The 16968-nt window shown below is 45.0% G+C and overlaps 2 protein-coding genes across 5 annotated transcripts in view; one reads left to right on the forward strand and one right to left on the reverse strand.

Annotated features, from left to right (window-relative positions):
* Nucleotides 1-469: 469 nt before the first annotated feature.
* Nucleotides 470-16059, reverse strand: Kif22 (kinesin family member 22). 3 transcript variants are annotated; one of them, XM_063226809.1, is made up of 14 exons: nt 15523-16050; nt 8292-8487; nt 6295-6422; nt 6051-6205; nt 5639-5848; nt 5328-5558; nt 5042-5195; nt 4827-4962; nt 3070-3238; nt 2371-2536; nt 1784-1851; nt 819-1031; nt 671-730; nt 470-587 (listed from the first exon to the last, which is right to left on the reverse strand). In XM_063226809.1, exons 1-14 carry the CDS (start codon nt 15668-15670, stop codon nt 540-542), a joined length of 2082 nt encoding a protein of 693 aa, XP_063082879.1. In that variant the 5' UTR covers nt 15671-16050; the 3' UTR covers nt 470-539. The 3 variants fall into 3 exon arrangements, with proteins under 3 accessions (XP_063082879.1, XP_063082881.1, XP_063082880.1); XM_063226811.1 differs by lacking the exon at nt 15523-16050 and adding an exon at nt 14937-15136; XM_063226810.1 differs by lacking the exon at nt 671-730 and having other exon boundaries at nt 15523-16059.
* The window catches only part of CUNH16orf54 (chromosome unknown C16orf54 homolog), a 30966-nt gene continuing 29213 nt past the window's right edge, over nt 15216-16968 (forward strand). Inside the window, exon 1 of one of the 2 annotated variants that reach the window (XM_013141860.3) lies at nt 15216-15349. The gene's annotated coding sequence lies outside the window, so the exon portion shown is untranslated. The remainder of the gene's footprint in view (nt 15350-16968) is intronic. The other variant, XM_023560708.2, reaches the window with a different exon arrangement.

Consider the following 16968-nt stretch of genomic DNA (forward strand, 5'->3'; position numbering starts at 1 on the left):
CTGAGTCGCCCCAAGCGCGAGACCCCTGAGACGGCTGCTGATTGGCCGACGATGGCGCAGGTGGTGGGCGCGCGAGACGGGTGGCTTGTCTTCACCCCCCCTTCAACAATTCACCCCCACCTCCCTTTGCAGTGGCCGTTACTTCGCGCGCACGCGCATACACTGCTGTCCCTGCTGAGCGGGAGAATTAGGGAACGCGCGCTGGGGGCACGGTTGGGGCGGGGCGAAAATCAAAGCGCGCGCCCGTCTAACGGTCGTCGTAGTCCTAGCTCTTTTGATTCAGGTTTTTGTTACCTCTCAGCCACCGTCTTTTCCCCTCCCCACTCCAGCGGTTTATTTACCATCTTGCGCGGGTTCATGGCTTCCCAAAGATGGCGCTCAAAGAAGTTTGCCGGTACTGCTTTCGACAAACCCCAATGGCAATTATACCTCTGGTCCCGCCCCCACTGCCCCAAAAATCAGGCTGAAGACGGGAGTAATAACTGTATTACACAGCAGGTTATACAAGGGTTAAAAAAATAGACGTGAGGAGACAGCATTCAGGAGGGGCCAGAGCATTGGCCGGCAGCCAGGCCCAGGATGTTCGCCTGCAAGAGGGGAAAAAGGGAAGCAGTGTTAGGGGTGTGAGCGGCCGCGCCGCGGGCTCAGAAGAGGGGCTGCGTGACCTGACCTTCAGGAACGAAGCCATCTGCTTGGCGGAGATGCCATCGACGCGCTCCAGATCCTCCACCTGGGAGGACAGTGGCGGTGGGAAGGGGCCTGGGGCTGGCGTCGGCACCGCCCCCCCCCCCCCCCCCGGTCCTCCCCAGAGGCCCTACCTGGCTGAAGGGGCCATGGAGCTCCCTCCAGCCCACGATGAGCTGGGCCTTCTTCTGGCCAATGCGCTGCAGGCTGCGTAGATCCCGGGCGGAACCTTCATTAAGAAGATCCAGTATTTTTTGGCGCCCGTGGGCCAGTAGCTCAGGGCTGATCTCCAGCTCCCAGCAGTCCTGAGGCGGTTTCTGAGACTCTGAGGTGTCCAAGGACTTCAGCTGTGAGGCAAGGGGGAGTGAGTGGCAGAAACGGGGCAGAGTGCTTTTAACTCCTCTGCCAAGACTAGGAGCCTCGCTGCAGTACCTCCCCACCCTCTCCAGCTTCTTCCCTTCTGTCAAATGACTAAGAATTCCTTCCCCCTGATTACCCTCCTTGCTACCATTCATTGAATCTGACTTTAGAGGGATGCTAGTTAATCCAGTTCTCAGCAATGCCTTTGACAATTTAATGAATTGAGTGTAAAGCATAAAGCAAGCTCTTGATCTTGCAGGGGATGTAGTTAAGTGGTACCAGTATGAAATGAAGCCTTTGGTTTGACTCCCAGGACCCAGAGTGGAAGTGTCTCAGCAAGAAAGCATGAGAAAGCAATAAGTAATATACACATACACACACACCCTCAGTTTAGGGTAAATTCTAGTGTTATATTTTTTAGTGTGTAAATATTGCATGTGTATGTTGAGATTCTTGCAGTGCTTAGATCATATTTCCCCTAAATTTGTAAAGGACAGGACCCAAGCTCCACATTGCATCCTGTCAGAAGGTCCTGACTGAGGACAGGAGCCATCAGGAAGAAAGGACACTGACAGACAGTGGATACCTACTCTGAGATAGCTGTATCAATATATTTCATCCTAAATACTCTTCAAAGTATCAGGCATTAGTTAGGTCAGGTATATTCAAAGTCAGTCTCTTCCCCTAGACCTTACCTCTTCTAGGCTTAAGGTTTAGCTTAAGTTTCAGCTATTCTCACCTTTCTCTTCCGCCCTTTCTTCTTCAGGATATGGATCTTAGCATGTGGAGATGCTGTCTGCTCCTGAACTGAGACCAAGCATTGAGAACTGGGGTCAGGGCAGAATCCACTTTGCCTCCCTGATAACCACTTTATTTTCACATTTCTGATTCTTTGGTTCCCCTCTAATCATTATGTTTCCACTGATCTTTCTTATACCTGTATGGTATGGTCTTGTATTAAAATAACACACTTGTCCATCTTCCCCATTGTACTAAACACTTTAGGGCAGTACTGTGAACATATGGCATGTATGCTGCATCAGGCACACAGAGCCATCTCCCCAGTATCACCCCAGTAGCTGAGCATTCAAGTTTAACTGCAGTGTTGGCACTTTGCAATTAAGTGGGTTTTGGGTTGCAGTTTGGGGGTGTGGGGTCTCAAAAAGGTTTGTCACCACTATTCTGGGGCAAGGCATCTTGTACTGCTTTAGATCCTTCTCAGCCCTCCCTGGGGCTGTCTTAGGCAAGAGAACAGTTGTTCAAACTCATATACCCTCGTGGGACCTGCATTTTCTGCATCATCTTGGCCTCTGGAAGTAAACTTACTCAGTTGTAAGGGCATCACCACAGCCTTTTTCAGGGGTTTTGCTTCTATGACTGTGCGGCGGGAAAGAGGGCGAAGCAATGAGAGAGAGTTCTCTTTCTCCTCTTCCTCTGTTGTCTCTTGGGCCAGTACCTTGGCCTCCAGCTCTTTCTGCTTCATTTTAAGTCTCTGTTGGAAACAAGGAGAAATGTGACCTAAGCCCAACATTAGGGCAGCAAACTAGGAAGATAAATAGGCAGAGTTGAAGCCCAAGAAGAACAACTAGGGCTGGGGGTTCAGTGTGTAAGTGCCTGCTTGGCAAACTTGAGGTCATGAGTTCAATCCCTGGGACCAAAAAATAAGACAGTACTAGAACCAATGGGAGAAGCTACCAGAAGACAGGTAAAGCCCAAAACAAGGGTCTTCTAATAATCAGTGGCTACCCAGAAATCAAACAAGCCTCTTTGGAAATATGAAGTCAAAGACTGAGAAAGCTGGGTCCTTAATGTGAACTGAAATTTAGGAAATTAAAATGGTTTTTTTGGAATTTTCTTCCACCTCTTTTCATCTGATGTCAATTATATTTCAAAGCTGAGCCATGTTAAGGACACTTGAACAGAAGCCAAAAAATTTCTTGTCCAACCTGAATACCCTCCCACCTGAGGATCTTAGGATTGCTCCTTAAAGCCTGTGAAATCGTGGCTGTTTCTTCCAACACTTACTTGAATCTCCATGTCCTTCTCTTCTACAGTCTTCAGGAGCACCATTCGCTCTCGTTTGGGGGTATTCAGCAGAGGGATCCCTTGGCTCCCCTGGGAGCCCAGCATGCGGTCCAAGCTCAAGAGGCGGTCCAGCATGGCTGGGTCCATGTTGCTTAGCTTCTGCAAGGGACTGCTCAAAGTAGTTAATCCCCACCACCCCCTTCTCAGCACCACCTCCAGCAGCAGTAGTCCCCTTGTCATCCCTTAACCTGGTATATGTATCATAAGGATCCATAATCCTGAGGTGAACTTGCTGAACACAGTGTCCTTATCAAGTGAAGTAACTTCTTGGGGATGCCAGAGCATCAGCCAAGAACAAGCATTTAATGAGCACCTGAGGAAAAGGACTAGGAATCTACAAAATGGAGGCATTCACTGCCTAATAAGCCAAATAAAAAACCATAATAGGGTGACAGAGCTTGGGGTCTGGCTCTTTCAAAAAGCAGTTGGAAAGAGACACAGAGGTCATCTTTAGCAGGGCTGACAGCCACTGAAGCCTCAAAAACCAAGACTTTATCCTGAGAGCAGGAAGGGCTTATTCACATAGTGTTGGCTATCTAATAGTCCTGACTGGAACTTTTCCTCTCACGTTTTACATTAATTATGTTTAAGTCAGTTTAATGCCATCTTTCACATGAGGCCCAGCTTAACTGAGCATTTCTTTGGTACATTGTCAACTGGCTCCTTGAGGGTAGGGCCTACGTCCTATTCTTTATGTGAAAACACTCAAGAGAACAGTATGGGAAAAATGGAGCAAACACTAGATGTCATTTTTTCCTGCTTGGCTTTCATAGAACAAGCAGTTCTCCTTATTCTCTGTACTGTGTACCTATACTTGGCCTCATAGATCTGTCTAGGTCTGGACATGGCCCATCTCTGACCCTTACCTTGCCCAGAATTCCTATCAGGCAGTTTCCTGCTCACACATGTACATATGTGAAAGTTTCAATTTGTGCACAGAGAAGAGGGGACTATGAACAGATGGCTTAAGAAAGACAAGACTGAGAGATGATGGCTCCATGACTGAGCAAGTCTTTGTAATGTCTTTTTCAACTGTAACAGCATCTTGAGGTAGAATATGCAGTGACCATTGGCCTGGGTCGTCTCTGTTCAGTATTTACATAGTTTAAAAAGGCTTTATTTGGACAAAGGATAGAAGCAGGCAGTTAGAGCCACAACTGGCTGTTTGACTCAGGGAGGATCCAGTGGCCAAAGAGAATACAAGGCCACTGGACAGAGGTAACCCTCATGAGGATTAGTGCAGGGCAGAAGATAGCTTCAACTGAACTGGTGGAAGGCCACACATAAAAGAGACTTAGACTTTGATGGAACTGAGAATAGAAGCAAAGTAACATTAGGATGACAACTGACTCCTCAGATTCCCAGAGGCTGGTCCCAAACACACAGATGGAGAAGTCTTGGTGAGACATTCTTCACCGTATCCTAGCCTCCTTTGCTTTGCTCTTGTCCCCTGGACCTGATGACTCTCAAGTCAGAAGCACAACTGCTCATCCTTGAAACAGCTGCCTCAAAATGTGAGGTTTTGCTGACACATAAAAGGGACTAAAAAATGAGAGGGCCAGGAGCCCCAGAAACAAACCTCTTGAGGTCCCCAACGCAGTAACAATGAGGATAGCAGCAGTAGGAACAAGTTCATCATCTCTGGCACTAACCTACACTCAGCACAGAAGAGGGTTCACCCAAGGCCCACCACTCACCTGAATCCCTGGGAGGCAGGGGCTGGAGCTGCTACAGGCTCAGGGCTCCTAGTTTCCTCTTCCTCAGAGCCTCGGGCTCTCTTTGCCTCAGATGGACCTAGCAGTTCTTTCTGAGACAGCTTAACAGGTGGCAAGACTAGGAAAATATTGAGTTGTAAGGGGGAGATGGGATGTGGTCAGCCATTTTACTGACATTTGCCTCCCCTAGTTCTCACCGTGAAGCTGCAGGCGCTCATTGGTGAAAGGCCGGTTGATGATCTCCTTTGACCTAGCAGCAAAGTTAAGTGCAGAGACCGTATCTAGATAAAAACGTCTCTCAGGAGCAATGTTGGCGATGAGGATGCTATGGGCTGAGCCACCCAGAGAGTCCTGAGGGTGGAAACTGGAGTGAGTAGGTCAGAATCTCAGCCTCCTCATTCTTTACCTGCTACTCCCCAGGCCCCAGCAAGCCTAACAACATCCTTCTCCAGTCCCTTTTACCCTAACACAGATGAACCTAACCTGTAGTAGGCGGGTGAGCTTGCTATCCCGATACGGCACACGAGGGAGGCCCTGGTTCAGTGCATCCACCACCTTGCCCAAGACAAAGAGGGAGGTGTTGATGGCTCCACTCTCTTTGAGCCGGAGGCCCTGGTTGCCTGTACGCCGGTTGTCCTCTGATCCAGCCAAGTCAATCAGGTAGAGTTTTCCCTCCCGCTGCCGAAATGGGGCCACACGTTCCCGCTGATCCACCTAGGGGAAAAGCAAGCATCCCAGGCTTAGCTCAGGCTCCAGGGGCTTCCTGGGTCCTCACCTCTGTCAATGGGCCTAACCTTGACCAGGAGCACTGCATGACTGCGAGAGGAGCGCTGGTTGAGCCGAGTGGCTCCTACAGTCCGATTTCCACTGGCTGGCAGGAAGTAGCGCTCAAAATCAGTGAAGCTACTGATGGGCTTTTGCGTGAGGCCTGGAATCAGGATATTTCCCCGACAGTCTTCTCGAATCACCAGGTCTCCTGATGCAGGGTCCAAGAGGTCTAATACCTGTTTGAGTAGTGACAGGTAAGGCACATTTTCCATGCTTGGGATTAGTCTTTCCTCTGTTAAGATTCTCAGAGTTGTACTGTATACCATCCCAACCTGTCTCTAGCTCTCACTTCACCTTACTAGATCAGAGCTTCATGTTCTAGAACTTTCTTCCACTGACCTTTTATTTCTTCCCTCCCTAACTTCAGACAGGTCTCACCTTTTCCTGGTAAATCTCTAAGTAGGACATAGTGACAGAAAGGGCCCATGGCCGGCCCTCAGCACCCTCCTCTCTTGTGAGCTGCAGGAGGTCCACAAGTGCCCGGGGAATCACTCCAGGTTGCTCTGGGCTGCCCAGCATTGTATGTGTCTTCCCTGGGGAAAGAATGAAGAAAGCTGTGAGGTTATCCTCTCCATCTCCCTAGTCTTCCTGACCCATAACTACTCCATTTTAGCTCCCTCACCTGCTCCTGTAGGCCCGTAGGCAAGTACACTGGAATTCTGCCCTTCCAGGAGGTGCCTCAGGATGGGCTGCACTGAACCTACATAGATGTCCTGCTGAGAGCTCCTCTCCCCATAGAAAGCATCAAACCTGTAGGGGGAGAGAAGGGAGAAGAGCATTAGTAGGGGGTTGTGCTGACACCCAGACCTAGCAGACACTGGTTTCAGATTTAAAACATCCAGATTTAATGCTGTTTGAAGACTTTAAAAGGATCCACTGAACACCTATTCTGTCTCAGTGTCTATACTGATGGTACGAAAGCAGAAATGAAACTAATGTTGCTGCTCTTGGGGGTTTTGTAATTAGGTAAGACAGACCAGTATCTGTACTTTGCTGTGATTCAGGAAACAAAGATAACACAGTAGAAATAACTGGTTCTGCTAGAGGAAGAGATTTTGTAGACAAGAAGGGAAAAGAAGAGAGAGAAAAAGAGAAGGAAGGAAGGAAGGAAGGAAGTTCTGTGTATCAAGAATAGCACATAGATATGCTTTAATTTTGTAACAAACAACTATTTCTAAGATAACAATATGTAATCTATTAACTAGTGATTTCCTGTTTATTTTTTTCTGAAATTCTGTATAACTTGTACCCTTTTTGTTTTGTTTTTTTTTCTTTTTCTTTTTCTCCTTAGATAAAATCTAAAAAAAAAAAGAATAGCACATAGAAGCCAGGAGTGGTGGTGAATGCCTGTAATCCAAGTCTTCAGGAGGCTGAGGGAAGAGGATCGCCAAGAATTCAAGACCAACCTTAACTACTAGTGAGACTATACAAAAAAAAAAAAAAACCAAACATGTAGAGAAGACATGGTGAATAAAGGCTTCCCATTTTCCACATAGCAGCATATACAGAGTAGTATATGTACACCACTGTGGGTTAGATGAAAAGGTACTACTTATGCCTGTGCTAGACACAGCATACCTATAGCCTATTCCCTGTATTCTGAAAGACAGGCTGTGGCTTAGGCTGTAGCAGGGAACATAATATATGTTAGTAGGATAAAGCTGAAAAGTAACTCAAATTGATAGGTATGGTGACACATGCCTGTAATCCCAGCATTCAGGAGGCTGAGGCAGGAGGATCACTGCAAGGTTGAGGCTAGCCTGGGCTACACAGTGAGTCCAAGACCAACCTACACTACTTAGCAAAACCCTGTCTCAAAACAAACCAAACCAGAAACTGAAGCCAAAGTATTAAAGGTCTAGATGGAGCCAGCAAATTTTCTGTAAAGAGCCAAATAGTAAAATATTTTGGGCTCGGGGCTGGGAATTTAGCTCAGCGGCATAAGCGCCTGCCTTGCAAGCAGGCAGTCGTGAGTTTGATCCCTGGTACCGATAAAAAGGAAAAAGACCAAAAAAAAAAAATTTTGGGCTTTGTAGGCCATGTGGTTCCTTTCACAACTACTTAACTCTCTCACAGTAGTCCCAAGTAGCTATGGGCAATAAGTAAATAAGTGATAAAACCATTTACAAAGACTCCTGATCTGATTTGACAAGCTGTGGTTTATTACTCCTTAGCCTAAAATAACAGGCCAATGAGACTGAATTTAAATTCTCAGTGGAATTTGCAATTAGTTGTCCTTATGAGTTCTAGTCCCCAAATCTGGGTGGTCTTCTGGGATACTACCCAGCTCAGCTGGGTTGGCAGGCTGGTCTGTATTCACCCACCTTTTCCACATCATGGGACCATGGGGGGGCTCTCCCTGCTCCTGTCTGCTGTTCCTTCCTCCATTCATGCCAATATCCTCCATAAAACTGAACAATAATGTGTCTGATTCAGCTTTAGTCCTTCCCCAAAGGACCAGTCACACTGGGCACCCATAGACATCTCCTAAATAAACAAATGAACGTTTGGTAAACAATCCTAAAGAGGGAGCAGAATGCTAGGGCAGCAGATCTGAAAAGCCACCTGGGCCAGTGATGATGTAAACATGCCAAAGAGAGGTAGTGGCCAGAATCTTACTGGTATTTGAGCGTCTCCTGGTAGTTCCTCCAGTTGGCAACCTCAAGAGAGCAGCTGTCTATAGCCCGTACACAGGAGAGTTCACTTGCTCCAGGTGTTTCATCCAAAAATGGTCGCAGTCGCACAGCCACCCTTACCCGAGCTGGAGGAGGTCGTCGGCCAGCTCCTCCCTTGTTTAGACGACAGCGACCAGCTCCTGGAGAGAGATTTTGGATGTGAAGTATGGTGGTAGCATAGGAAGGCAAAACTTTGTGAGAAGGCTCAGAGAGCTCACTTAGGGTAAAATTCTTTCCACCCAGGCTGTGCTATGGGCGCCTCCCAAGCTCAACCCTGGCCCCTTCCCCACTCTGCAAGTGTAAAATCCCTTGCAGCACCCAATGGGCTAACATCTGCTCAAGATGACTTTGCACAGAAAACTGCTGACCCTGAGGAGCTGAAACATCTTGAAAACAAGGTATTCTACCAGTTTGGGCAGAGCCTTACCAGTGAAACATGGTGGAACATCCTGGGAACAATCTGATAAAGTTTACAATTCGGGATACTGTCATCATGGCTTTCTAATCTAAAACATGCACCCATGTTCAGAACGCACAGCCTTTGTTAGTTTCTTAATAAAACTGGGAGGTTAAGGTCAGTCCAAGGCTTCATTCCAGTGAAGCCCCTGACTTCTCCACAAAGATACTCTCTGTCACGCATGTAGGTCCACTGAAGTGTACAGATGTCTCAAACTGTAATACAGATAATCTGGAAGATCTTGTTAAAATTCAGATTCAGCTTAGTTCCTGGAGTGATGGCTGAGATTCTCTGACAAGTTCCCAGATGCTGCTGCTGGTAAGGCTTGTTTTGACTTGCCAAGGTATATTAGATCAGCACTTACAAAGTTGTTCTCAGGATTAAAAGACTGACATCTAATTCCACCTGATGTCAGATATGAATTGGAACTTTTTGGAGGGGATGGTTGAGACAGGGTCATATCATGTCGTTTGGGCTGGCCTTGAATTCACAGTGTTCCTCCTGTCTCAACCTCCCAAGTACTGGGATTACAGGTGTGTGCCACTAGGCTCAGCAGATATGACCTGCCTGACTTAGTGCCTCCATTTCTTTCCTGAGGTTTGTAACTCAGATTTAAATGTAAATATGGGTCCACCACCTCCGCCAAATTGCTGTTTTTTCTCTTCATGGAGGATATATGGGCTTATTTTTTATATTACTCAATTCCATAATGCTGTAATGTTTGTATTTTTAAAAAACAGTCACACTACGAGTGGACATCATAGGAAGAATCAGGTTGAGGAGCAGCTCCCAGCCCTTTTCTGTCCCAGCTTAGTTCTGCAAAAGGCACTAACATACAATTCTGTCTCGTAAGCTTTTCATTTAGCTTGCTTCTGATGACCAAATCTAAGGCATTTGAAAAAAATGACAACTATGAAATATTTTTATCATCAAAAATCTAAAAAGGATTCTATTTTTGTCAGGATTAAGAGTTGGAAAACAAACCTTAGGAGGAGGTATTACTCTACTTTACCTTGGAAGAAAGCATATTAAAGCTCACAGCTAATAGAATTAAATCTAAATCTCTTCACTCCCAAATCTGTTTTTCACAAGGATGCCATATAAACTCCCTTTTATGTGCCAATTGAGAATGCTCGTGGCAGCTCTTCTCCTTGCCAGTGGTAGCAGCTGGTTACCAGGAGCCAGAGGCCTTAATAGAAAGGAAAAGAAAAAAAAGGGGGGGGGGGTGATATAATAGAAACAGCAAGATGAAAAGGCAGATAGATTATCCTTGGAAAGAATCCTACATGTAAGTAAAGCATGTACCTAAGCAGATGGTCTGTTTCAAAAACTGAACCTCTGTTCACCTGACACATGGGGCCAGTATCACCATTTCTTATTTATGGTTTACAAGGCACTTGGATACCTAGTTCTCATTTGTTCTTCATGGGCATCCTAAAAGTTAGGAGCAACACTTGCACATGCATGTGTGCAGATGAAAAAGAAATGCAAAAGATTTCACTGATTCTTCAAACACTGTCTCCTATGCTTTACTTTTTCAGGGTTTTTTGAGAGAAAAAAAGAAAGAAAACATACACAAGTACTTATGGCAACTCAGTAATCAATAGCTAGGGAAGGGAAGCAGTGTAGGCTCAGGCCAGATGGCTGGATTTAAATACCAGCTCTGACATTTATTGACCTGGGGGCATGACTTAGCATTCATGCATCTTGGTTTTCTGGTCTGTAAAATGGGGTGGGTAGGGTAGGTCTTGGAGTGCTTCATAAGAATTTAAAAAATAGGTAAAATACCGTGTGACTAGCACATGGTTGGTAGATTCATTATTCAAAGTAAGGTGACCTGTGTTCAATGCACCCCTCCCCAGTCACTTACAGCTAAATAACTGGTGCTTCAATTTCCTTACCTGTAAAATGGGAATAAAAATACTTATTTATCAGGTTGTTAAGGGAATAATCATGTAAAGATGCCTAGAATACAACCGATTGTGGCACAGGCCTATAATCCAAGTCCTTTGGGAGACTGACGCAGGATATGTCAAACAAACAAGGCTGGGGATACTTGGAATAGCATCTGGTACTTGCTAAAAGCTCAGTAAGTATTTCATATCCATCCCCCATTTTCCAGATAGGAAAACTTCCACATAAAAGAGTTAGTCAACTTGCCCAAGAGCTACGCAATGACAGAGGTCAGATAATGTTCTGACTCCAAAGTCTATACATGAATTCCCAGGTCTCTTCATCCCCTTCCACCTTTGTATGTCTGTGAGACTTGGAGTACGAAATAAATTCTACCTATTAGCTGTGTAACTCTGGGAAGTAAGCACTCCAGGCTTGTTTCTTTAAATAAAAATAGCAAGTCAAGCCTGTAATCCCAGTATGCTAGGAGGCTGAGGCAGGAGGACTGTAAATTCAAGCCTAATCCGGGTAACTGAGTGACTAAGCAAGACGCTGTCTCAAAATTAAAAGGGTCTGAGGATGTAGCTCAGCTAGAAAACCCTGAGTTTAATCCCCAGTGGCACAAATAAAAAAACAAACTCTACAAATCAAAACAGTATTTATCCTTGTAAGATTCAAAGTAATAATGTGCATACATGTTTACTTCAGTGCCTAGGAGGAAGGGCTCAGTAAGTGTTAGTTGTTATGATTATTAACCCTTTTCTCTTCCTACTCATACCTTATTCTCCGAAACTTCCTTCTGCTCTTGCTGTTCAGCAGGTCACCAATGACTTCGCTACTGCTAGATTCAGTAGACAAACTCAGTCCCAATCTTGTCTTATTTCCCCAAGGCATCAACACTTCTGGGAAACACAGCATTCCTTAGTTTTCATGCTATTCTTTTTTTTTTTTTCAATCGGTACCGGGGATCAAACTCACGAATGCCTGCTTGCAAAGCAGGTGCATATGCTGCTGAGCTAAGTCCCCAGCCCTTCACGCTATTCTTTCTCCTGGTTTGTCATACTGTTCACCTCCTCAGTTTCTTGAATATTCTTCCTATGCTCCTCCTTTTATCTCTCTAGGCAAAGATTTCTCAGTTTCCACACAATTGATATATGGGGTTGGATGATTCTTTATTGTAGGATTGTCATGTGCATCAATGAATATTCCTCATCTCCACCCTAAAGCTGCAACAAGCCAAAAATGTCTCAACATCTTCAAATGATCAGTGGAACCTCCAGCTGAAACCACTCTGATTCACTTTTATGGACATGGTTAGCTGCTCTCTTAACATCAAATTCCTCTTAAAGCTGATGACCCCTACCTGTAACCTGCACACCAACCTCTTCTGTGAACTACAGACCCACATTTCAAGCTGCTGCCTGGATATTACCTCTTACTGTATTGCCCCAAAGTAAGACTGACTCATATTAATTTTTGCTCCAACAGACACTGTAGTGCTTATTTTCAGGGGATGTCTTTTTTTCATGTACAGTAATCTACATCTATTCATGTACAACAATCCACATTTATTCAAATACAAAGGCCAAAGTTGGGTGTAGTGGTGCAGGACTGCAATCCTAGCATTCAGGAGGCTAAGACAGGAGGATCGCTCCAAGTTTGAGACCAGCCTGGGCTACAAAGTAAGTTCAAGGCCAGACTGAACTGTATAGTGAAACCTTGTCTCAACAAAAAAGAATGCTGGTTCATACAAAAATAATAAAAAATTGTAGTCACCAAAATTCAGAAAACATTTATCTCACACAAGGGCTTCATGTATGTCCCTTAGAACATACAACATATTGAATTATGAATAACCATATTAGACACAGTCACATACACTTATTATCAAGTATGCACATTATTTATGTGTTGTGTCTGTGCTCTGATTGGTCACTTAGCAATGCCTTTTTTTTTTTTTAAAGGTACCAGGAATTGAACTCAGGGCCTTGTGCTTGTCAGGCAGTTCCTGCACCACTGAGCTAAATCCCTGGGCCACTTAGCAACAAGTCTTGAGTTCATCTGCTTACAAAGGCATTTACCGCTTGGGTATTTACAAATACTTAATTATAATTTATAGTATCATTTATTTTGTGTTAATATTAATATTTATTCACATTTAATTATATATCGATATTTTATAATTCAATATGTCCATCATGTTTTACAATGCACATATGTCTGGCTGATGATCTTAACCCTGGCTTATTTACAAAAACATGCATAAATGGTTCTCAGGTACGTCACACCCCACTTGTCCTAAACTGCATCCTTTTCCATCTCTCCTCCCCTTCCTTTGCTATCTTACATGAGGCCCACAGGCTCCAGAGAGAGAAATCCTGAACTCGGCCTCTCGATTCCACATTTGTTAACCATTAACATCTGTCAGTTCTGGCCTTTAAATATGTTTTTATTGAATCTACTTCTCTCCATCCCTACGGCATTACCTTTGCCCAATGCTGTCATCGTCTCAACAGCTTCCCAATTGCTCTCCATGCTGCCAGTTTCACTCCCCTCAAGTCATGGGCAAAACCTGCAAGACCATGTCATCTTTCTATTCCCAAATGAGTGTCATAGAGTATACCCTCAGGAAGTCTTGCTAACTAAATTAAGATTTGATAAATGAACTAACACAAGCAATGTTATTTATTTCCCATTTTTATATATGAAAGTGGCTGGCTGCTACTCCCACCCCAGGGCTCAGAGTCCAGGGGAGGAGGGAAGGAAAGGCGCAGGCACACACAGAAGAATCTCTCTTCACAAAAACAAACCTGAAGTTGCTAGCACTTCTCCACCACTACCACCCCCCCCCGCCACTGTCATAATTCCAAGTTTTATCCAATTTAACTCTTTTTTTTTTTTTTTACGAAGCAAAGACAGCATTCTTTGGCCTTTACATCATGAATAATGTATTCTTTTCTTTCCATTCAAGGCCTAGCAAACTCCTATCCAACCAATACTTAAAGTATAACTTTCATCCCAGAATACCCAAAGATTTCGAATCCACACTTTTTATAACAGTTTATACATACGTCTCATTGTTTTTCATCATATTACTGCTATTTATGTCGTTGTAAGGCCCTTTAAAAATCTACTATATACCAGATACAGTCTTAGAAGTGCTGTTCTAGACAGGAACAACATATACTTGAACACAGTGGTTAAGGCAGAGACTCTCGAATCCAACTGCTGAGGTGTGAATTCAGGCACCAATATTTAGCAGTCGTGTTAATTCTGAACAAACTAACCCATTTTATGCCCTAGTTTCCTGAAGGACAATAAACTGGATACGTTGCACATCTGTAATCCTAGCACCTGGGAGGCTGAGGCAAGAAGATGCACAGTTTAAGAAGTCTGGACTACACAGTGAGACTCTGTCTCAAAAGCAAAAGGACAAGGACAAAAAACAGTAACCACCTTGTGGCATTACTTGAATAGTAAATCGTTCATCATCTTGAAATGCTTAGAATTGTGCCTGGCAATGACTAGCAAGTGCTCAACAGGTGTTAGGCACTCTCCTAAATGTCTTTGTCTCCTCCCAGGCCCGACCAACATTAAGGGGTACAACTAAATTGCTACAGTGCCCACCATAATCACTAACCAAGTATCGGTCTACAGGAAGAGAAGTACATGTAAACAAATATTCATATGAAGGATTCTAAATGTCGTAACACCCTTTTCCACCCTTGCGGCTAGAGGGAAAGGAAACGGCTTTTTATTTCCCTTGTCTGTGATCCCAGCGCATCTTATGCTATCAACTCATACTCAACTGCAGCCTGGTCTGAACCTCAGCCCTGTCTTCCTGCATCACCACGTCAAACACAGACGACCGGTCGCCTCCCAACCTGCAACCCTCTCCTTTCTTTTTCTTACAATTGGAGCGCCAGCCATTTTTTTCTTATTACTCAAATAGTTTCCATAGATGGGGTCATTGCCCCTACTTTACAGACGAAGAAACTGACTCTTAGAAGCGCGTCGGGCTCGAACCAAGCTCTGGAGTTGGGTCTATGAACACTAGCAGAGGGTAGGAAACCATGAAGGCAGAGACTTCACGCGCTTGCGAACCCCAACACTCCCATCTTCCTCTTCCAGTCCTGAGCCATTCTGGACTCCTGGACAACTCGTGGGGCCCAAGCTACACTTGGACGCATGAAGCTTCAGACTTCGGTGGCCCGCCGCGTCTTTACACGACCGGAGTACCTGAGGTGGCCGTTGCCATCTGCCGTCTCCTCAGAGGCGCGGAGGCACCCGCGTCCATTCCACTCCCTCCTCCGGGCCCGCTTCTCAAATTCAAATTGTCGGGGGACCGTCCCCTTCCACCGCTCCACCAATCACGACTACGTGCACCGGAAGCCCTTGTTTGGAAATGGCTTCTAATCCCGCCTGCTAGAGCTTCCTTCCGGATCCGGCAAGGATGTTTTTTTTTTTCCCTTGCAGAGGACGCATGCGTACGCACGTTGATTGCACAGCCGTTAACGTAGGGCCTGCGCCTAAAGAAAAACCCGGAAGTCCGAGGCACTGGCTTCCACCCCCATCGTGGGAATTGCTGATTCGAGTGCTCCGGGTTCTGTACATCTTAAGGCTTTCACGTTTCAAGTTTTAGTCTGATTTGCGTAAGTGTGAACATTTCCCCTCATTTTTCTTCCGTGTCAGTCACGAGTCTTGCTAAGAATCAAGCAGTGCTCGGAGGCACTCGATCAATTCATACAGAAGTTTTCCTGCGATGAATATAGTTTTCGCTGCTTTAGTGGCAGAGAAGTGATTATATGCATAAAGAAGATGCTACCTGATAACGAGATTATTGTGCAATACTGGAAGTGATCTTCACTCTCTGCAGATTCTTGCCTCATAAACTGTTGCGCTTGACTGTGGGGCCGGGCTCGCTTTGGAACTGCTGGGCGAGTCAGCTGTGCTGTGACGCACGTCAGTTCCATAGATCTGGGCCACAGCGGCGAGGTTGGGAACAGTCCGTTGCACTCACCTCTTGCTGAGGAAAGGACCACTGTATGGTTCCTTGTGTCTCACATCCGAGGAAACCAGCTTTTGGTTCCTTACTTTGTAACTTAGAAGTCAGCACCTCGGAGTGAGCGTTAAAGACACTGTTTTAACTGTTGCTTAGCCTCCCCCATACTCTGTCCTTCGGGGTTCAGCTGCCTTCGAAATAGTTAAGATCCTAGTTTAAACCTGGTTTAAATACTGTTTTTGTTCCATCTGCCAGAGGGCAAAATTACAATTTAAAAATCTTGTTTGGCTTTGTTTGAGATTCTAGACTCGAGAAACACTTCACTCCATGAAGCAGAATGAGTGTTCCAGTTAGCTCAACGTAAGAGGTTGAGGTGGAAAAAAAAAAAAAAAAAAAAAAACAAACGAGGTGGGTTTTATGCAGAGGAAAGGCCGAAAAAAGCAGAGACAGAAGAGTGAATTGGTCATTGCCAAGTTAATGTCCTTGCTCTGCAAGCTGGTCACCGGGGAGATGGAAAAACAGAAAAACAATTGGTTGGTTAACGTCAAGTGACTTTAGGTTACCTTTATGTGGCTGGGGATTTAACTCAGCGGCATAAGCACCTGCGTTGCAAGTGTGAGGTTGCAAGTTTGATCCCCGTTACCAAAAAAAAAAAGGGTTACCTTTATGTAATGAAATTCATTATCATGCCAGTTGAAACTGGTCAGATTGGGAAATTTGGTTGTTATTTCTCTTGATTTCTTGGGAGGTCAGTGTGTTTGGTGGGATAGACCTTTAAAAGAAATATCTGTTTTCAAGTTTTAGTCTGAGCTGTTTGGGCTCACAGCAGAAATTTAGTCCAAAACAAAGACCTCCTATGCCTTTTATTAACACAAGAAATCTATTTATGAACATGTGTATCTCTTGCTGGTTCCATTTTTCTGGTAGAACTTGATACAGCAGGTAATCTCTTTTACTGAACTTCATTTTCACTGAACAAGTGAAAGATATTACTTCCTCCATTTCACCTTCCATGCCTCCTCTCCCCTATGCAAACCAATCTATAACTTTGTGATGTTACTTTTTTTCCCTTAAAAGTTTCCTAACCCACGCTGGGCATGGTGGCTCACGCCTGTAATCCCAGCATCAGGAGGCTGAGGCAGGAGGATCATTGCGAGTTCAAGACCAGCCGGGGCTACAAAATGATCACAAGGCCAGCCTGAACTGCATAGCGAGACCCTGTCTCAAAAAGACCAAAAAAAAAAAAAAAAAAAAAAAGTTCCCTAACCC

Source organism: Cavia porcellus, unplaced genomic scaffold (genome assembly GCF_034190915.1).
Source record: "Cavia porcellus strain 051 isolate PalLab524CR breed Dunkin Hartley unplaced genomic scaffold, mCavPor4.1 scaffold_16, whole genome shotgun sequence".
Lineage (NCBI taxonomy): Eukaryota > Metazoa > Chordata > Mammalia > Rodentia > Caviidae > Cavia > Cavia porcellus.

Bases quoted from the DNA above. Each gene is read 5' to 3' on its own strand.
- Kif22 (XM_063226809.1), bottom strand. From the start codon at position 15,670: ATGGAACTGACGTGCGTCACAGCACAGCTGACTCGCCCAGCAGTTCCA. The intron at 6,423-8,291 runs GTAAGATTCTGG...CTCCCCCTACAG, and splicing joins CAGGAGACGCTCAAATACCA to GTTTGATGCTTTCTATGGGG. The intron at 5,196-5,327 runs GTTAGGTTCATC...TTCCACCCTCAG, and splicing joins AGCTCACCCGCCTACTACAG to GACTCTCTGGGTGGCTCAGC.